The 21,523-nt window shown below is 32.6% G+C and overlaps 2 protein-coding genes across 6 annotated transcripts; both read left to right on the top strand.

The window, feature by feature from the left end:
- Window positions 1-949: 949 nt before the first annotated feature.
- Window positions 950-10,188, top strand: LOC105631449 (Metallo-hydrolase/oxidoreductase superfamily protein). 5 transcript variants are annotated; one of them, XR_002284116.3, is made up of 13 exons: window positions 952-1,294; window positions 1,903-2,027; window positions 2,168-2,280; window positions 2,987-3,028; window positions 7,298-7,353; window positions 7,487-7,563; window positions 8,054-8,173; window positions 8,484-8,560; window positions 8,642-8,705; window positions 8,870-8,920; window positions 9,345-9,393; window positions 9,592-9,894; window positions 10,001-10,188. XR_002284116.3 is itself a non-coding variant. In XM_012213577.4 (12 exons), exons 1-12 carry the CDS (start codon window positions 1,105-1,107, stop codon window positions 9,708-9,710), a joined length of 1,083 nt encoding a protein of 360 aa, XP_012068967.1. In that variant the 5' UTR covers window positions 952-1,104; the 3' UTR covers window positions 9,711-10,188. The 5 variants fall into 5 exon arrangements, 2 of the variants coding, with proteins under 2 accessions (XP_037497508.1, XP_012068967.1); XR_002284115.3 differs by having other exon boundaries at window positions 9,969-10,188; XR_002284117.3 differs by lacking the exon at window positions 10,001-10,188 and having other exon boundaries at window positions 950-1,294; window positions 8,845-8,920; window positions 9,592-9,772.
- Window positions 10,189-14,225: 4,037 nt separating this feature from the next.
- IDD11 (indeterminate(ID)-domain 11) lies at window positions 14,226-17,546 on the top strand. Its single transcript, XM_012213579.4, has 3 exons — window positions 14,226-15,315; window positions 15,482-15,878; window positions 16,258-17,546. Exons 1-3 carry the CDS (start codon window positions 15,117-15,119, stop codon window positions 17,306-17,308), a joined length of 1,647 nt encoding a protein of 548 aa, XP_012068969.1. The 5' UTR covers window positions 14,226-15,116; the 3' UTR covers window positions 17,309-17,546.
- The last annotated feature ends 3,977 nt before the right edge of the window (window positions 17,547-21,523 follow it).

Below are 21,523 nucleotides of genomic sequence, written 5' to 3'. Positions count from 1 at the left end.
GAATTGACAGGGTAACTTGTGATCTAGGAACACTAAAGTTTGACCCAAAAAATGTGCTCCATGACTTTAAAAAATCTAAGGATGCCATTAGGCTAGTAATTTTGTCGTTGGATTAGTCCAACAACAATCCAGCTTATATTTTAGAATTGAAGTTTAAACCAAACACTCTTATTCTTTTTATTACTATTATTATTATTATTATTATTAATTTCTAATATAACAAAAGGAAGACTATATTAATAATTTAATTGTCAAATTTGCAATTTATCTATTTTAAAATTTTATAATTTATTGGAGGAGAGGAGAGAAAATTAAGATTGTAATTAAGTTCAATAATGTTCAACTTAATTTAATAAATACTTAAAGTTATAACCTCTAATATCCAATTAGAGAGTATAATTGTTAATTTGTCCTTAAAAGTTTAGCATCGTTAAACTATTTAGTCATCCGTTTAAAAATATATTTTTCGGCTTAAATATCTTATAATATTTAACTATTTGATCATTCATATTTAATATAGCATCACTATTTAGTTCCTCATTTAAGAGTAAAAATTACTTTTTTTTTTTTATTTTTTTTATGGAGGAACTTAAAAGTTCAATGAGACAAAATTTTGAGTACAAATGAATAATTTACCAAATAGTAGGGGTATGATAGTAATTTGGAGTAAAACTTAAAGCTTAAATAGTTAATTACCAAAAAAAAAAAAAAAGATGAAGAAAATGTGAGAGTGCAGAGTTAATTTACTATGGGTCGGACCAGCTTTATTTGGATCAGGTTGCACCGATATGTCATTGTTTGCCCTCCAAAGCTTAATTTCCATTATGAAAAGCTTGAATGCATTAGGAGAAAAAGCCCATGGGCCAAAAGTTTAGTAAAAGAATCTAAATACGGACTTAAAAAAAAAAGAGGGTTTGTCAATTTGTAAACAGAAAACGGTATACGAGAAAAGAACTTACAGACGGACGGTCAACGTGTTTGTACTTAACAGTGAATAGTTTCCTAACCTTTCGCATCTGAAAAGCATATTTCCTTTTTCTTCTCAAAATTTTTTATTTTCTTTCAAAGACACAGAAACCAAAAATTTTGTAGCTTGCTCAAACAATGGTTCAGTTTCTTGGCGCAATTCGTGTATCTCCTTCTCTTGCTCTAGCCAGTTTTGTACCTCACAGGCGTCAATTCTCTTTCCAGAGTTCTTCACTTGCGCTTTCGAGAAATGGGCTCTCTTCATTTTCGCTTTCCAGAAATGGGTTCTCTCCGTTCAAGAAGATTATGCGAGCTTGCTTTATTTCAAGTAAGTGGCTTATATTTCTGTTCTTTGTGATTACTTTTTTTTTTTTTTTTTATAATTTTATTAGATAGTTCTTTGTGATTACTTATTTACCGTTTATATTGTAGAATACTTTATTTAAGTTCAAACATCACTTACTTTTTTAAATGTTATAGCTTATGCTTTTTCTTGCACGGACTAATCTATTAATTACTGTCACAAATGTTAATTTGAAGGTTTATTGTTTATGTATGAATGAATGCTAGCCAGCAGCTGATAAATGCTTTTTTATGCATGCCAAGTTATTCTCGGCTTTAAGCCTGGCAATATTGGTGGTTTTGTTTCGTAGAGTAAAAGATTTCAAAAATTGATGTGTTCATTTTGTGGCTATCAATTGCATTTTGATAGGATATTTGTAATCTTATTTGTATGCATTGACAAATTCTTCAATATATTCAAAAGTCAAGCTTTTTCAGTTAAGTTAAGATTAACTTCTTTTAACATATTAATCTGAGTTCTGTTGCTGGTTTTGTTGCTTCTCATAGTACAAATCCTGATTGACTTCACTTGCACATATCATCTTTTATGATGGCTTTCAACGAGTCATGTCTTAACCAGGTTTTTCATCACAGATGCAAGTGGAAATGCTGATGCACAGTCGCCCAAAGACCAATCTGAAATCATATTCATGGGGACAGGAACTAGTGAAGGGGTTCCCCGTGTCAGCTGTCTTACTAATCCTTTAAAGAAATGTCCGGTATTGCTGCAAACCATCATTGCAATAGTACTTCTTTAACATTTGGTATATTTTCTTTTCTTGTTTGTGGAGTGAATTTCAAAAATTTCTACCAGTGTCATTGATTGTTTCAAGGCTTCAAATGCTCCTTGCTTTCTCAGGTGTGCTCAAAAGCTGTGGAACCTGGTAACAAAAACAGGAGACTGAACACAAGCCTTCTTATTCGTTATTCTGGTCCTGGTGGAATATGCAACATTCTAATAGATGCTGGCAAGTAAGTGATAGAAAGTTCTGGGCTTTTAGCTTGACTAATTTGTTTTTCTATTGAAATTCTCAATGTCTACTCTCATTTTGCATGATGCTAAGTTCCACTCAGGTAAGAATGCATTCCTAATCATATGTATAGGAATTCATTTGTTCTACCAATGTTAAAATCTCATTTTGCTAACATCTATTCATTTTGAGTTGCATTTTCTTTCATATTAATATTATTAGGTCTGGATGGAATTGGAATGTGAAATTTAAGTTATATTTTGGCTTGGTATTAATTACATGTTGGGCCGTATTTCAGATTGCGGTTTTGCTTATCAGGGGGAGGGGAGTAGGGAATGATTTACAATGTTGAAGTTCTACATATTGGATTAATGAATAGATTGTGAATGAGACAATTGCATGCTTTGATTGTCATTAGAATTCAAATAGATTTTTATACATAGATGTGAATGAGACGATTGACCTTTTGAGACGCACCATAATCTTAATCCTTCAGGTTTGTTGCTTTTTTCAATTCATTTCCTATTGTAGGAAAAAAAAGCCAAGCATATCTATATATATGATAAATTAGGAAAGAAAACATGTTCTATATATATGATAATAATGTCGTCAAACAAGAAGCTTTTGGTGACTGAAAATTTTACTGGTTTGACTAATTGCCCCTTTATAATTTGATCAAGGTTTTCATTGTACCTTCTATTTTGTAGGTTTTTCTACCATAGTGCTCTTCGATGGTTTCCCGATTTCGGGTTAGTTTCCGTTCTATTTACTATCTTCAATATTTGAAGCTATCAACTTTGGCTCTACTGATATTTCTTGGTCCATCACAATCAATAACCTTTTTTTTAAGTTGCTTGTCTAATGTTAAGGATTAGTTGTAAATAGAACTCTATTAGGAGTTAGATTCCTATTAGGTTTATAGTATCTTGTATGTGTATATATATGTGTCCCTATTGATGAATCAAAGATAGAAAAATATTTTTCCCATTAAATTTACATGGTATCAGAGCCTTTGGCTCGTTAGTTTTTTTTTTTTTGGAAAAGAGTGTGTCTCACGCGCCGTCAGAAGAATCGGGCGTCAGCTCACGCGCCAGCGAGTGGAGGCGCGTCCGGCAGTTTCCGGTGATCGGATTTGGTCTCCCAGGATCGACTCGACGTCCAGACTCTTTTCCAGTGGCCTTTATCTTCTGGATGAACACGTTTCATTATCTCTGGCTTGTGCTGGTGCTCTCTCTCCTCTTGAGGTTCATTGTCGTTTGGGTCATCCGTCATTGTCTACTTTCAAGAAGTTGTGTCCGCAGTTTCAGTCTTTATCCAGTTTAGAATGTGAATCTTGTCAATTTGCCAAACATCATTGTTTACCTTTAGTTCCTCGAGTCAATAAACGGGCTTCATCCCCTTTTGAGTTAGTTCATTCTGATGTTTGGGGTCCATGTCCTGTTATTTCTAAAACTGGCTTTCGGTATTTTGTAACTTTTGTGGATGATTATTCTCGTGTTACTTGGTTATTTTTAATGAAAACTCGTTCTGAGATATTCTCTATTTTCTGTTCTTTTTGTGCTGAAATTAAAACTCAATTTAATACTTCTGTTCGCATGTTGCACAGTGATAATGCTAAAGAATATCTATCTACTTCCTTCTAATCTTATATGTCACAAAATGGTATTCTCCATCAAACATCTTGTGTTGATACTCCTCAAAATGGGGTTGCAGAAAGAAAGAATCGACATCTTCTTGAGGTTGCTAGGGCACTTTTATTCCAAATGAAGGTCCCTAAACATTTTTGGGCTGATGCTGTCTCGACTGCATGTTTTTTGATTAATCGCATGCCTTCTTCTATGCTTAATGGTGCAATTCCTTATAATGTCTTGTTTCCTTCTAAACTTCTATTCCCCATTGAACCTCGTATTTTTGGTTGTACTTGTTTTGTTCGTGATGTTCGTCCACAGGTTTCCAAATTAGATCCAAAGTCCCTTCGTTGTGTTTTCCTTGGGTATTCTCGGCGTCAAAAAGGGTATCGTTGTTTTTCTCCCGATCTTGACCGTTATCTTATTTCTGCAGATGTCACATTTTTTGAGAATACTCCATTTTTTCCTTTTTCTATATATAAGAGTGAGGGGGAGGATGACGACCTTTTAGTCTATACTATCCGGCAAGTTCATAACTCTCCTACTCCAGCGTCTGCTGCTCCTATTCCCGCTCCTGCACCAACATCTACACGCCCTCGTTTTGAACAGGTTTATTCCAGGAGACCAAGAACTCTTGACTCACTTCCTCCACCTACCGTTTCAACAGAAGATCCGGTTCTCTCCACTCAACCTGAGCCTGTGCCATCCACTCCCCAGTCAGACCTTGACCTTCCTATTGCTCTTCGAAAAGGTAAACGCCAGTGTACCTACCCTATTTCCTCTTTTGTTAGTTATGATCATCTTTCTTCTTCATCTCGTTGTTTTGTAAGTAACTTAGACTCTGTATCTATTCCTAAAACTGTTGTCCAAGCTTTGTCCCATCCTGGTTGGTGTGCAGCAATGAAAGAGGAGATGACTGCCTTAGATACTAATGGTACTTGGGATCTTGTGCCTCTTCCGGCAGGTAAGAAAACTATTGGTTGTAAGTGGATTTTCACCGTTAAAGTGAATCCTGATGGGACTGTTGCTCGTCTCAAAGCTCGATTAGTTGCAAAGGGCTATTCTCAGATCTATGGCCTGGATTATTCTGATACTTTTTCTCTTGTTGCCAAATTGTCTTCTGTTCGTTTATTTATTTCATTAGCAGCTACTTTTGACTGGCCTTTGCATCAGCTGGACGTTAAGAATGCCTTTCTTCATGGGGATCTTCAGGAGGAAGTTTACATGGAGCAACCACCAGGCTTTGTTGCTCAGGGGGAGTCGGGTAAAGTGTGTAAACTTCGAAAATCTCTTTATGGCCTGAAACAGAGTCCTCGAGCTTGGTTTGGTAGATTTTGCAATGTGGTACATCAATTTGGCATGCAGAAGAGTACATCTGATCATTCTGTATTTTTCAGAAGCACTAAGACTGGTTTGATTCTACTTGTGGTTTATGTTGATGACATTGTTATTACAGGGAGTGATTCAGCCGGCATTATATCACTCAAGTCATTTCTCCAGACCCAGTTCCAGACAAAAGACTTAGGATTGTTGAAGTATTTTTTGGGTATTGAAGTATCTAGGTGTAAGAGAGGCATCTTCTTATCTCAAAGGAATTATGTCCTTGACTTACTGAAGGAAACTGGAAAGTTGGGTGCCAAGCCATGCAGTGCTCCAATGACTCCAAATTTGCAACTTTCAATTGGTGGTGAGCTATTTGATGATCCTGAGATGTATAGACGGTTAGTGGGCAAATTGAATTATCTTACCGTAACACGTCCAGATATTGCTTACTCTGTGAGCGTCTTGAGCCAGTTTATGTCTTCTCCTACTGTTATCCATTGGGAAGCTTTAGGACAGATTTTGTGCTACTTGAAAGGTAATCCAGGTCGTGGCCTGCTTTACAGTAATCATAGGCATTTGAACATTGAATGTTTTTCAGATGCGGATTGGGCAGGTTCGAAGGTTGATAGAAGATCAACTTCAGGATATTGTGTTTTTGTAGGTGGAAACTTGATATCATGGAGGAGCAAGAAACAAAATGTAGTCTCACGATCGAGTGCTGAATCAGAATATCGAGCTATGGCACAATCTGCTTGTGAATTAATTTGGATTCGTCAGTTGTTAGAGGAAATTGGCTTCAAGTCATCCTTGCCTGCAAAGTTATGGTGTGATAATCAAGCTGCTCTTCACATTGCATCAAATCCAGTATTCCATGAACGAACAAAACATATCGAGATTGATTGTCGTTTCATTCGTGAAAAGATACAACAGGGTGTTATCTCTACAGGACACGTTAAAACAAGTGAACAGTTAGGGGATATCTTTACAAAAGCTCTAAACGGACCCCGGGTTGACTATCTTTGTAACAAGTTAGGCATGATTAATATCTATGCTCCAACTTGAGGGGGAGTGTTAAGGATTAGTTGTAAATAGAACTCTATTAGGAGTTAGATTCCTATTAGGTTTATAGTATTTTGTATGTGTATATATATGTGTCCCTATTGATGAATCAAAGATAGAAAAATATTTTTCCCATTAAATTTACATCTAACATTCGTATGCAGTTCTATAAGGTGAACTTTAGGAATTATAAGTACTATGTGCTATAGCAATGCAGGATGAGAAAAATGATTCTTGTATCTCATGTACATAAGGATGGAAAAATGATTTTTGATTTACATATACTTGGCTGAAATAAATGCAGTGTCGTCATAACTCTTTCTGATAAGTATGTTGGCATAATAATTTGATCTGGTATAAATGATTGCTTTTGGGTGTTGGTCTTAATTCATGGAGTTGAATACACACATATATGAGCACAGAGATGAGGCAGTCGACTAATTGCTCTTTAGCAGTTGCTAGACAATTGGATTTCAACATTGGTTCCCTCTATCTTATATGGTGATCATAATCTTATCCAAGCATATGTTAAATGAAACGGAGCACTGCTATTCCTATTTCTCTGAGGTTCTTTTTTCCCCTCATTCTAAATTTTGTTTTCCACTTTTGTCATGAATGGTTTCTTATCCTTGTTTGTATCAATTACACTAGCAACAATTTGATTGTGTATAAATTATCATTATTCAGAAGTTCCAAGTTGAGTATTTGCACATCAGTAATAGCGCAATAGAGCACGAAAACAACTGAAAAATTTCAGCCTTGAGTCATGACCCAAATTATAGTTTCTGGATGCCACCACTCCCATTTCGACACTGGTTAAAAGACTATCTTTTGCACTGTTCAATAAGTCTGTTATTATTTGTTTAGTTTGCTGATATGCATTTCAATGTTGATAGGAAGTGGATGGTGGGGGGCTTATTGAATTGAAAGTTGTTTACTGTTTCTCTTATATTGTATACACCTATAGTCATGTGAATGCCCTTTTGTAACTAGTTGCCTTTCTGTCAGGCTAAGAACAATTGATGCGGTTATTATTACTCATTCTCATGCTGATGCAATTGGAGGTCTCCGACATTAACACTTTCTAATGTTATTTTGTGAAAAATAAAACAATATGAAGTTCTTCTTTCAAATAGAATTTCATGTGTTATCTGATGCCAAAGAGGATTCTTTTTTCTGCTAAAATTGCTTCCCCAGGTCTGGATGATCTTCGGGATTGGACAAACAATGTCCAGCCTCACATTCCGATATATGTGGCACGGCGTGATTTTGAGGTAAAAAAAAAAAAAAAAAAAAGGAAAAAGAAAAAGATCCCACTTCTGCTTTGTTTATAGATTTTTTTTTTTATATATACTTTTTTATATCTGAGTTTGTCTTTGAAGTTAACAATATCATAAATTTGCATGCAGTGTAACAAGATGTAATGATTATTTCTAGCCGAAATTAGTTTTAAGAAATTCTTCTGCTGGCCTCAAAATGATGTGGAATTTGTGCTAGGTTTTCACTTCCAGTAGTTTTATTTGAAGTCATTCCTTCTCTCTGTGTTGTATGCAGTACAGTGATCATTACTTAACTGACAGTTAGTTTAGACTGGTGCATGAAATACTGTTCTGCTACTAATCTGATGAGAAACGTACCTGATTGACGGAATTTAGAAATGACTGGATATTAATATTACTTCACAGATATTTTTGGTTTGTGAAATATTTTTCATATGATATTTGTAAATCTCAGAACTGATTGTTTGATGTCAAAGCAATTCAGGTGATGAAGAAGACTCATTATTATTTGGTGGATACAAGTGTGATTATACCTGGAGCTGCTGTCTCAGAGTTACAATTTAACATCATACATGAGGAGCCATTTGATGCGTGTGATTTGAAGGTATCCATACTGTTAGCATTGAATGAGATTTTCTTTTAGGATTGACAGCTATGGTCTTTTGAACATGTCATGAAGCTTTAATTTTCAATTTTAAGTGATAAAGTATTAGCACTACCAGAAGGATTGTTGACCACATGCTATAACAATGTAAAAAAAAAAAAAAAAAAAATCTTATTATATTATTGGAAAATTCACTTTTAGATTTTTTATGAGCGCAAACGTGCAAGTGTGGTCAAATATTATGTCGTTATATGTTATGAGTAAAGCTAAATGCTTCCTCTATGGTGAACCATTTCATGCTTTGCTTCAGTTTACTCCATTACCAGTGTGGCATGGCAGTGGTTATCGTTCCCTTGGTTTTCGCTTTGGTAACATATGTTACATCAGGTATTGCTTTTAATCACCATAGGGTTTTGAAAAATTCTTTAGTTTCCTAACCACATTCTGGGGCTAATCCTTTGTTTGCAGTGATGTTAGCGAGATACCTGAAGAAACTTATCCACTACTCAAGGACTGTGAAATTCTGATTTTGGTCTCTCTCCTCTCTCTCTCACTCTCAATCTATCTATCTATCTCATAGGCATGCCTGCACAAATGGGCCACCCATGCCTACGCACACACACTCAGTTTCACTTATTTTTTATGTTTTCACGCATATATTCCTTTTTCAGCTTATATGTCAGTTAATTCATTCAGGATGCTCTGAGGCCTGACCGATCTTCTTCAACACATTTCGGGCTTCCAAGGGTAAGATGAAAAGAATACCTGTTTTTAATTTTACCATAATGTCTTCTTTGTTATTTTATGTTTATTAAAATTGGCACACAAGATGTCAAACAACCCCCTCTTTTATAATACGGTATGGATATTGTCTCTATCAATTAAAAGTCTAGTAGTTATTGTGGTAATGACATCTGATCGATCTTGCTCGCGAGTTTCAGATTGATTTATTTAAGCAGGCTACCTATATTGTACAAACGGTGGAAACTCATTTTAAGAGAAAATTACTTGTATCATCACAATAAGCTCTTTCTTTCTTTCATGCTAAATTGTTGTCAAAAGAAAAGGGGATCCTTTTCCTTTTATGGTAATCAAACCTGTGCTAATTGGATTCTGCGGTTACCTTAACTTCTTTTTATTTTTTTTATTTTTTTTATTTTTTTTATTTCAGGCCTTAGATGAAGTGCGAAAAATTAAACCAAAGAGAACACTTTTCACTGGTATGTACATGCATTTCTGATTTTCTATGAAGAATAAAAACTAGTTCCTGTTCCTTTCTCACTATGATGCGGTCAAGTCTTTTTTGAAGAGCTTCAAACGAACCGACCCTGTAATATGCCATTATTAATGAGACTATTAACCATACTCAGTTGGAAGATTATTCCAGACAAAATAATCCACTCATCTCAATTTTGTAGGCATGATGCACTTGATGGATCATGAGAAAGTAAATGAATATCTTTTGAAATTAAAGGAGACAGAAGGGCTTGATGTACAACTAAGCTATGATGGGTTGAGGATACCAGCAACACTTTAACTTCTACCTTATTTCTACTTCCGTATTCTTTTTCTCAATAAATACACTGCTTGAAATGTCAATCAGTTCCTCATGAACTTGTATGATATCAATTTCATATCTTTTTTGAGTAAAGCACAATGTGATTTTCGTCCGTCCGGCATCGATGCTTGCCTGGTCTTCATGTGTCAAGCTAGAATCCCAGGTAATTTTTTTGGAACTGATTATTTATTAGAAATTCTAATGGCAACTAAAATGAATTATTACTTATAAATGTAGAAATAATTGGCTTGTTGCTTGTGGCTCTTCAGGAGTTGCTCAGAACTTTTAGAAATGCTTGGATAGTACTTACTCAATAGTCTCTGTGTCCTTTTATCAGTGCACTAATGAAAAGGCATTGACTCCTCAATTATTTTGCTCTCTATCCCTGAAAACTTCCATATGTGGTTTTGTAATGATATACTTGTCGGTTGCAATAAATACTTTTTTTTGTTTTGAAGTGATTAGGGTTCAATCAAATTTTCATGACAATGATGGCTACCACTTGCCTTTTTTAAAAAAAAATAAATAAAATGTTCTTTTCTCTCTTTTTCCCGCTTGAAAAACATGTTAGAGCCAATCATGGAAGGCGCATGGTTTTCCAAAAGAGTTGGAATTAAAAAAAAAAAAAAAAAAGGAACTTATTTATGCTTATCCTTCGTTAATTTACATCTTCTCAAACATGGATAAATCAGTTAATTGAAAATTAGTTATTTAGAAAATATTTCTTTTATTCTTATTTTTTTATAAATGTGATAGGCTAATGTGGGATTATTACATCTTTGACATGGAATGGAAGAGTAGGTGCTTAGAACACCTCCACGTGTTTGTATTAAAAAACAAGTTTCAAAACCAAGAAAAAAAAAAAAAAGGTTATGAAAATGTCAGGAAAAAAATTCCCAAATTTGGGTCTGGAATGCTGATGTGGTTTTGGACCAAAATTAGGTTGTAATTTTAAATTGAAGGTTGACATTTAATTGAATTGGGTTTTTCACTCTTAAAATAATACTAATAATATACAAAAATTATATATTATTACTATTACAACCTAGTTCGGCAGTAAAATTTGGTATTTTTGGGTGTGGACAGGACATGACATGCATAGGTTAAATTGCAAAATCACCAAACTTTCAGGTTGTAAGCATGTTTGATATACAGTAATCAAATTGTTTTTGTGTTCTGCATTTTCAATTATAGCAAAATCATTCATTAAAACATTATTGTATTAAATTTAAAATATTCAATCATTTTAATTATTTATAAAATTTATTCAATTTGGGACATTGATTTAAAAATGGAATCACAACCACAAAATAAGATTAGATTGCTAAAAATTATCTAGTGTCATTTTATAATTCTGGTGTATCCAATAATTTCTCTTAGAAAGAGATGCAAACTGGTGGTGAGAGATAATCTGTCACCCATCATGCATGGGTTCATACATTTTCTCCAATGATTGATAGCCACGTATACAGGTGGTCAATTCGAGTTTCGATTACCTTGTCACGGGTTGTCATGGTGAAATTCGGAAAACAAAAACCAAACAAAGGAAAAAGAAAGAGAAATAATTAGCGCGATTGTCAGATTCATTATTCTCCATGAACCATCATGCTAGAAACGTACACGTGGAGTGCCGGACATGTGGTTAATCTCATGCATGTGACGATGATTTCGTGCTCCCACCTCCTTTTGGCCAGTGATTTACAAAGAGATCATGTGTTTGACATATATTTTGAGGTGGGACCCACATTATAATCAATCATTTAGTGTGGGACCTATTTTTTATACTATGCACTTCTGTGCATGTTATGCCCACTCCACTCGTGAGCGGTAAACCCATATGATACATGAGCAATTATATATTTTTATGTCCACCTCTTGGCTCTTGCTATGTTGAAGTATTATGCTAAAAATTTTGTGGAATTACTCTAATTTTTACTTTATTCATTAACTATATATTAATTTTATTAATTAAAACACTTCAACTTATAAAATTTACAGTTACATAAATAATAAATCAATAACCTATAAATAAATACAAGACATTTGAATTATATAATTGCATTATTTTCTCAGAGTTAAAAATTTCTACCTTAATATCTTGTGAAATGTATTAATTTCTCTCAATAGAATGTACACATTATAAGGTGTGATGTGAAATTTTTATATATTTATTGTTCATTATTTAGAAAAAAATAGCAAACATCAGTTTGGTACGAAGTGATTTAATTGAAAAGGCATATTTAAATTCAACAGATGATTTTTATAAAATTTGGGGTTTGATCTATAGAAAAATTACAATATTACCAACTTTGAAACGTGATCAAACTCGTGCTCAAAAGAAGAATATAAAAATGCTAGTAGGAAAAAAAAAATCACCAAAAATAATTTCATAGGTGTGAATATAAGAATTGGGGATATAAAAGGAAGATTGGTTAGGTTTGATTCAGGAATGGTGACAAAGTAAAATAACTTAATTAGCAAAACTGGATACTGAACGAACATTGATAGATTGTTAGGAGCTAACGGTCATGGAGTCTACAACCTGGGAGGCAGCTGCCATTACATTATTATATTTGCAGTATTAATATATTGACCCCCATGGTTTGATAAATTAATAGGTAGGCCATAGTAACTATTGTAAAACCTCTGATTTTTCCCTAATAAATACAAAAATAATAATTCAATCCCGGAAAAAATGTGAAAGGAGGGGAAGAATACAACTTTGGGTATACTTTTGGAATTTTACTATCTAAGTGAAAACAAGAATTGAAAAAAAAAAAAAATTCCCTGAGAAATTGAAAGTGCTGTTGAGATGGAATTGATTGGAGAATAGAAAGAACTGCGAAACAAGAGAGAAAGCTAACCTACCACTGATACATCGAATGAAGTTATAATGATATGGCCGACCCTTTTGTTATTTATCACATAGCCGCCTCTTAGAATGTGACATGCACATATATATATATATATATATATGTCCATACCTTATATTATATACATATATAAAGATATCAATGTATCTTCAATACAAACACAATTAATATCCTCAAGATATCTTATTTTATATATTTTTTTCTATTTTTATATAGATTGATTTATTAATTTTATAAAGATTATTCTAAGCCTTTTTGTTTATAATTATTTTGGAAAAAAATTTAAAATTAAAATTAAAATTATAAACAGTAGATATGAGGTGGGATGGAGCATATTCATGAGACTAGGGTCTGGAAGATCTCCCATTTTCAAAATCTAAATCATTGAAGAATAAAACCATAAAATGACAAAACAATAACAGTTAATTAATTAATTTATGCCTCCTTTCATTGAGAAAATAAATATTATCCCAATCTATATTTTATATGCATATATTAATAAAAAGCCCATCGAGAACATGAAACTAACAAAAAAAAAAAAAAAAACAATATAGTGCGACAAGTACTACTACAATATTTTAAATTTATGTGGTAAAATATTGCCACTAGGTAGTTCCTATAACATTAACTAATTGTCACTATAAGGTATAATTAATTAATTAATTAATTATTAATATATTTACATTTACATATATTTGAAATAAATTCTTAAATTACTACACTACAAAAATACAGGTATTATATATATATACATATGGGTTTGTGCTCAAAGCTCTAACAAATTTGTGCTTTGTGTCCAAAATCCATACATGTATGATTGTATGTAAATATCTTCACATCTACCAAGCAAACCAGTTGACTCAATCAACAGTCAATATCTAGACACTAGCACGTCAAGCAAACCAAGTAAGTCTTTGAGAAGTAGCCAACACAATTATGAAGTAGTCAAATTCTATTAAAGAACCATATGTGTATCCATGAATTGACAATCAAGTCAACTACATGTACTATATATATATATATATATATATATATATAATACATATATGTATGTATGATGGTCTATTTTCCAGTATGTTATAATCATGCAATTAAATTCATAGTATATATTATCAGTTCAAACATCAACATCAATATACGATTTTTAATATTCATGTAAGGGTGCTATTTGGTGATTAATGTATATGAATAAAATAAAATTATTAGTTAGGTAGCTTATATATGTGGAACATAGTCTAATTAATTAACACCCATAATTTTTTTTAAGAAAAAAACTTATTCTAGAAACCATGCAAAAATGTCAGAAATTTCAGCTGTCTTCATGGATAAATAATACTTGAGTGAGAGAGATCATGAAAGAAAGGAAGAAAAATAAAAGTAATTAAATAAATAAATATTTATATATATATATATAGCTTTTGGCCATGCCTGTTAGAAATTAATCAATGGATCAATCATGGCACTGTAAATGTAGAAAGCTGTGAAGTGAAAGTGTGCGGTCTACTAACCACGATGTAAAATATTAAATCATTCTAATCAATTAATTAATTATAAAACCTATATATATATATGTGTAGCTTTCCCTCGAGATTGATATAGAAATGATGCTCTCTTTTTACATATGGGCTGCCTATTATTTTTTGAATTTTAGGTCTAACTTTATGGGAGAATGGAAAGGTGGGAGAGACTATAGCCATGAAAAAGAAAAAAGAAAGTAAAACATTTGAGCAGAAAATTAAAAATAAAAATTCATGGCTTTGTTAAAAGCAAATAGACAATAAAGAAAAGAAGAGATTTTTCTGGGGTTTGGGGAAGAGAACAAAAGAAAAGACAGAAAGTGCAACGTCAGAGTTCAGCCGTAGGGTTCCCCCTTTGGTTTTGTTTTTGGACGACTCTTTCAGGATCACACACACTATACCCTTCCCATCCAAATCTCTCTTTCTCTCTCTTCTTCTTATAGTTTTTATGAACTGGGTTTTTTTTATCTTTCTTTTTATGTTATTCTTTTGTTTTTGTTCATATTCATGTGGTTTAGTTGTATTTTCTTGGTCTTAATTAGGAAGCAAGAAAATACATAGAGGGTTAAGGATCTGTGTTCAGGTGTAGTTTACTTTCTTTTCTTTCTTTCTTGTTGTTTCTTTTGAGTTATCAAAAAACCAAAAATTGTCTCTTTGGTTGAAGCCAAACCAAGAAGAAACTATCAAAGCTGAGGGTTATGGGGTTTTGAAGACTATAACTTCTATATAGTCTAATCTAATCACTTGATAAGAAATCAGTTTCAACTTCTTTATTTGGGTTTTCTTTATCTCTTTCTTAGTTTTCCCTTATTTTAGCTTTTTCTAGGTTTGGATTTTTCTTTGTCTTTAGATCTCTTATACATATATTTACATATAAGATAAGATAACTCCTTACATATTTATTATATGAAAAACAAAGATCCATACACATATGATGCAACAACAACAACAACAAAAACAACCTTATTAAGTGTATACTGCTTATCTAAGAGAAGATGATGAAAGGTAATAATTTGTTGATTCATCATCATCAACAACAACAACAACAGGAGGAAAATATGTCTAATTTGACATCAGCTTCTGGTGAAGCAAGCGTTTCTTCAGGCAACAGAAATGATTCTCAACAGTACTTTGCTCCTCCACCTCCTCAATCTCAACCTCCCAAGAAGAAAAGAAACCTACCTGGAAACCCAGGTTTATAATTTCAAGCCATTAGTTATTTTTATTAATCTTGCTTATATATTTGTTATTGTCTTTTATTAATTAGATTTTGATTGGGGTTTAAATTCATAATTAAGTACCACTGAGCCAAAATTTATAGATTATTTTTGCTAATTTGGTTCTTGAATAATTATTTCAGACCCAGATGCAGAAGTGATGGCTTTATCACCAAAGACTTTAATGGCAACAAACAGATTTGTATGTGAGATCTGTAACAAAGGGTTTCAAAGAGATCAGAATCTTCAGCTACATAGAAGAGGGCATAATCTACCATGGAAGCTAAAGCAAAGAACAAACAAGGAAGTGAGAAAGAAAGTGTATGTTTGTCCTGAGACAAGTTGTGTCCATCATGACCCATCAAGGGCTCTTGGAGACTTAACAGGAATCAAGAAGCACTTTTGCAGAAAGCATGGTGAGAAGAAGTGGAAATGTGATAAGTGCTCAAAGAGGTATGCGGTTCAATCAGATTGGAAAGCTCACTCCAAAACATGTGGCACTAGAGAATACAGATGTGACTGTGGAACTCTTTTCTCAAGGTAATACTAATTCTGTATAACAAACACTTTTAAGCACAATAGTCATATATAGCTTACCTTTTGTTTAATAATTTGTTGAAAATAAGATGAAAAAACCAGACAAAAAGAATTGGCATTAAATACATTCCTCTTACAAATCCTTAATTATTTGCATTGTTTTTTATTTATGGCAAAGTTTAATTGCAGAAGGTTAGGTGGACAATCTGTCCCTATTTCCTAGAGTTAAATTCTTTTTTTTTTTTTTTAAATTTAAGAATTGCAGAGAGAAATAAAGAAAGTCAAGTACTGCTGGCATTATTGTCATAAGGCACTTTGCTTTTGTTTTCTTGTGGTGTGATTTTTTGTTTTCTTTTATGGTATTTTTATTTTTTCCTTTCAGGAGGGACAGTTTTATCACCCACAGAGCTTTCTGTGATGCTTTAGCAGAGGAGAGTGCAAGAGCTATCACCGCACCACCACCAAACCCAGTAGTGCTGCTCAATAATTCTTCTTGTTCAACTCCACATAATAATAATAATAGTAATATAAATCTCCAAATACCCCAATTCAACGCTCATCAAGATCATTTGCATGCATTTTCACTTAAAAAAGAACAACCCAGTTTTACTACTACTCCTCTTAGGCCAGACTTACCACCATGGCTGGCTGCTGGCCCACCACCACGTCATCCTATAGATCATTCAACATCATCATCTTCAATCCTTACTCATCACCAAGATTTGAGCCAAAACCCTAACCCTAATAGTCTTGGACCCACTTTACCTCATTTTCAAGCTCCTCTATCCCCACATATGTCAGCTACTGCATTGCTGCAAAAAGCAGCTCAGATGGGTGCGACCATGAGCAGCAAAACTACCGGCTTAGTCAGACCGCACCACCACCACCACCACAACCAGCAGCAACAAGAACAAGCTCACGTGTCTGTTGATTCTAGTAACAACAATGCAAATGCAACCGGGTTTGGTCTGAATTTGTCCTCGCGTGATGAGCTGGCAAGTGGTGGGCCATTTGTCCATAGCCATCATCATGGTCTTATTTCTTTTGGTAATAAAGCTGCAACCTTCGGTCTTCCTTCTGGTTCTACTACAGCTGGTACTACTAATGGCGCTCTTCTTCAAGAAATGATGAATTCTCTGTCTTCTTCCCCTGGTTTTCAAGAAACTACCGCTTCCTTTGAAGATGCATTTGCTAGTGGGGTTTTAAATTCAAAAAAAGATGCAAACTTTCATGATTCTCTCCCTAAAGCAACTACAAATGATAATGGTGGTGGTGGAGGCGGCGTTGGCGGCGAGGGTTTGACTAGAGATTTCTTGGGTCTTAGAGCTTTTTCTCATAGTGATATACTGAGCATGGCTGGTTTTGGCAATTGCATGAACACTCCCCCTTCTCATGAGCAACACAATCAGTCGCAAAAAACATGGCAAGGTTAGCCCTATCCGAGATGGAGTTTTTACTCTTTCGTTTTGGTCTACAGTTTTTAAATGTTTTATTTTATTTTTTAGTTTCACTTTTTGTTTTTGGTTTTTAAGCTTCCCAAAGGGAAGGACATCTAAAATTGCAGATATATATAATATATATTTATAGTTCAATGCCTTAATCATATGTAGCCTCAATTTCAGAATTTTTGCCTGTCCTTTTATAATAATTATATTTTATTATTGTTTGTAATTCTTCATTTATTGTCCTATATAAACTGTTAATTCAATAATTAAGCATACAGTAGAAGCAAAATTCTCAGTTTTAGTTTAATTATGAAGTCATTATGTTTAATTTGTACGAGTTTTTACTTCAAGAGATACTTACTATATATAAAAGCAATGTCCAAGTCTTAAATTTAAATTTTTTTGTTAAATGGACTAGATTAAACATATTTTACTTAGTAAAGAGTAAATTAATTACTCGTGGTGCGTCGCATATAAACAGTTAAATATAGTTAAGAATACTTGCCTGACGAAGACTCAAACGATAAGACATACTTAAATCTAACGAACAAACATGCAAAATATCTATTGAAAAATTATTATACCATCACGAATCTTACTCATGTATTTATATCAGTGATAATAATGATAGGCAATTAAGCATTTAATTTGCAGCGTAACATCATAATTATTCATATGATTTCGCAAATTAATATTTAATCATGGTTGATTAGAGTCACACCATTTACTTGCAGCTAAGAAATAATTAACTTCCATTGCAACTATACACAAGTAAATGTGAATCTGTCCATTCACTTATTTTTTTTTTTCCTGTCCCATTTTATTTATTTATTTACTTTAAAAATGTGAATTTTTAGCATCTTAATAATATGAAAGCTGTGTTCCCAATTTGGTTGGAATTGACACTATATATACATATACTATATAAATAATTTCTGAGTAATAAAAGGACAAGGTTCACTGTCTTATTATGTAAAGGTAAGTTTCCATTGTAAGTAAACTTATGAAATGATGCTCCACTAATGCCTTGAACATGGTGGTCCATTTCCTCCACGCATTTAATCTTTCAAAGGTCAAGTTTCAAATTTAAATCTGCCCATACTCTTTTTTTTTTTTTTTTTCTAAAAATAGAGTTAAATATAATTTTTCTCGTCAATTTTTAGTATATAATACCAAAATTAATTGAGGTAGAGTAGACAAGTCTTTTGAGATAAATTCTCTCTATATAGTAATAAATTTACTCTTTTTCTTTTTAACATCCTCCACCATCATTGTTTACTCTCTATATAAATATTCTTTTTTTTTTTTTTTTAACCTCAATTTGGATAAGATGGAAATTTCCTCTCAACAATGATTTTCCTTCTTTTCTAATAAGTATTATAATAGCATAATGGATGTAATATATATATTTCTAATTTTAGAAGAATATGCAAGTTTGAATAAATTAAAAGAGTATGTATGTAGATGGAATATAGAATTGGGAGGCACATAGGATAATGGGCACAAAAGCATAGGATTCTCTAAAAGAACAGGAAGTTAAAAAATATGAGGAGCTAGGTGTGCAAGTTAGCTCAGTATAGCTATTGTGCTTATTCACAAAACAAAAGAGATGCTATTTGGCACCTTATGTGGGAAGTGGGATTCAATCCCGAGGGAGGATTTTGTTCTGCTCATTGGGGTGTGAATGAAACATGTACCTTTCTTTTTTTTTTTTTTACCTTTTTTTTCCATGTTATTTCATATATAGAGAGGTCAATTAATTTTTTTTTATTTACTACCAAAAATGTCGTTTCATCTCCTGTTTAATGGTTAGACGAGGCATTAATCTACTTCGAGCTTGAAACAAATCTTGCTATTATCAGGATAGGATTTAATTAACTAGTTATAACAGTTTGAAATTAGCTCTAGCTTCCATTACAGCTCAAAGAAATTATTTTTAATTTTCGACTTAATTAATTATATATATTTGTGAATATTTATCTTTAGTTTGCACGTGTATATGTGTCAGTGGCTGTTTTTTGAGACAGAGATCAAATATTTGTGATGAAATAAGGTATGATTAGGCTATGATCATCATATAAAGTTAATATGCATGAGAAGACCCAAGTATGAAAAAAGATGCTTATCCCTAACATTTCATTTATTATATATTATGTTAAATGGAATATACGTAACGCATGGACTAACTTTGTAAGTGGTATATTGAAACCTGTCCTTTCATTAATTAGATTATTATATATGTATAAACAACATTTACTTTCTTTCTTTAAAAAAAAAAAAAATTAAGAAAAAAAAAAAGGTGAGATTCCTCTGAATATGCATTCCCACTTCTCCTCTTTGATCTCTTGTTTCTTGTTTCGTATCACTTTTATAACAAGTATATTCTTTATCCCTCTTTCTGTTTTTTTTATAAATCTCCAAACATAAAAGGTATATTCCCTTTTATGATAATTAGCTAGCTTTTGCCCTCAAATCCTTTTTAGTATAGCAGTCATGTGATATTTTATACTGGCATTTTCAAAATACTTTTTTCCTCCAATAAAATGCATTTTATATGAAAATAAATGTATTTTCGAGAAAAAAAAATACAAATTAAAGTTATGTTTACAAATAGAGTTACGTAAAATAGACCAATTCCAATAAAATTATAAAAAAGGTGGCTAACATAACATTATACATACATATGTACGTATACACGTACAAAAGAGACTGTCAACGTGGACAAACGTATAAACAATGCCATCTTCTCATGAGCAGTTTTGTGTTTCTTTTCTCAGGGGAATGCTTGGCAGGCAGCAACTTATCACAGAAAGGTGAGAGAGGGTGGTGGGCTATAGGGCGCAATCCCCAAAAACATAAGACATGTGAGCGGTGGCTGGCTGGTGCCGGTGCCTCTCAAAAGTTTATGATAATAATAATCATAACTAAAGTATGAGAGAATGAAAATGGCCACATTTTGAAAGTCATACAAATTGGACATATTCAGAATCTAGTGGACTTTCGGATACCGGTAGTTGCATTAAAAACATAATAATAAAAAATATATATGGGTTTTTCAAGCATATTTATTAATTTTCACATTCATGAGAGAGTATGGTTGACTTGTCCTTGTAAAAAGATGCTCCCCTTCCCTTTCCCCTTGCCTTTGTGATAATAATGCTGCCTTTTCTCTTTGACTTGTCCCACCTCTCTCTCACACACACATATAGGTTTTGTGAGATTAGGATTTGCACTTTTCTTGAATTTTGATAGATTTGGGATAAAACAAAGTGATATTCCTCCTATAATGGAGCAATTATTAGTTTCTAAGATTTGTGACATTACTTCGAAATTTCAAATGTATATAGCTCACGATGTCAATAAAATTATAATACAAGGTTAAGGGTTCTTCCCCCTCAAATGTGAAGACATTCGTGCAAAAAAAAAAAAAAAAAGATTTATTTGGTAAATAATAAATTTTTTCTGTCTTTTTTTATTTTGAGTTATTAAAATAACTTGTAATTCGAAAAATATTTAAAAAAAATGTGGGGAAAAGGGTCCTAAATATGAAGGATAATTATAAGCAACATTCTTCACAAACTCCTTATGCATGTTATCAAAATTTTATATTAATTTTTTTTTTTTTTTTTGGAGTATTGGGGTGGGGGAATAAATATTTACTTCTTTTATTAACTTAGCATAGCAAATTCTCATATTACCAAACCGGCCTTAAAGCCCAAAATCGTGTCTTCGGCTCATAGCATAATGCTCGTGCTTTTTTTTAAATGCTTTTTTATATTCGGTCATGTTTTAAACGATTTGGGCTGGATAGGCCCATTTCCTTCACAGGTTTTCAGGATAAGTATATGTTGTGTTGGGCTGAAAATGATTTGTTTCGATATAAACAATTGACAATGCTTTTTTTTTTTTTGAAAGCATAGACAGTGAGTGTTTTTTTTTTTTTTTTTTCTTTTTTTTTTTGAGAAAAGACAGTGAGTGTTTTTTATTAACCTTTAGAATATTCAAATTTCCAAGTAGAAGGCAATAATAGTTTATTGGCATTAAAAAAATAATTTTTTCATTTTATTATAAAACAAATAATCTTTTCATGTTAGTATTTCATTTATTTAGATGATATTATTAATTATCTATAAGATTATTAATTTTTAGTTTTCAAAAAAGATTATTAATTGTTAAGCCAACCAGGCATGATGTAGTATAACC

Source organism: Jatropha curcas, chromosome 1 (genome assembly GCF_041381405.1).
Source record: "Jatropha curcas cultivar XTBG-Jc1 chromosome 1, XTBG_Jcur_1.0, whole genome shotgun sequence".
NCBI classification, from domain to species: Eukaryota; Viridiplantae; Streptophyta; class Magnoliopsida; order Malpighiales; family Euphorbiaceae; genus Jatropha; species Jatropha curcas.
This window is presented reverse-complemented; position numbering and strand designations above follow the sequence as displayed.

Bases quoted from the DNA above. Each gene is read 5' to 3' on its own strand.
- LOC105631449 (XM_012213577.4), top strand. From the start codon at position 1,105: ATGGTTCAGTTTCTTGGCGCAATTCGTGTATCTCCTTCTCTTGCTCTA. The intron at 8,174-8,483 runs GTATCCATACTG...GCTTTGCTTCAG, and splicing joins TTGATGCGTGTGATTTGAAG to TTTACTCCATTACCAGTGTG. The intron at 9,394-9,591 runs GTATGTACATGC...TCAATTTTGTAG, and splicing joins AAAGAGAACACTTTTCACTG to GCATGATGCACTTGATGGAT.
- IDD11 (XM_012213579.4), top strand. From the start codon at position 15,117: ATGATGAAAGGTAATAATTTGTTGATTCATCATCATCAACAACAACAA. The intron at 15,316-15,481 runs GTTTATAATTTC...TAATTATTTCAG, and splicing joins AAACCTACCTGGAAACCCAG to ACCCAGATGCAGAAGTGATG. The intron at 15,879-16,257 runs GTAATACTAATT...TTTTCCTTTCAG, and splicing joins TGTGGAACTCTTTTCTCAAG to GAGGGACAGTTTTATCACCC.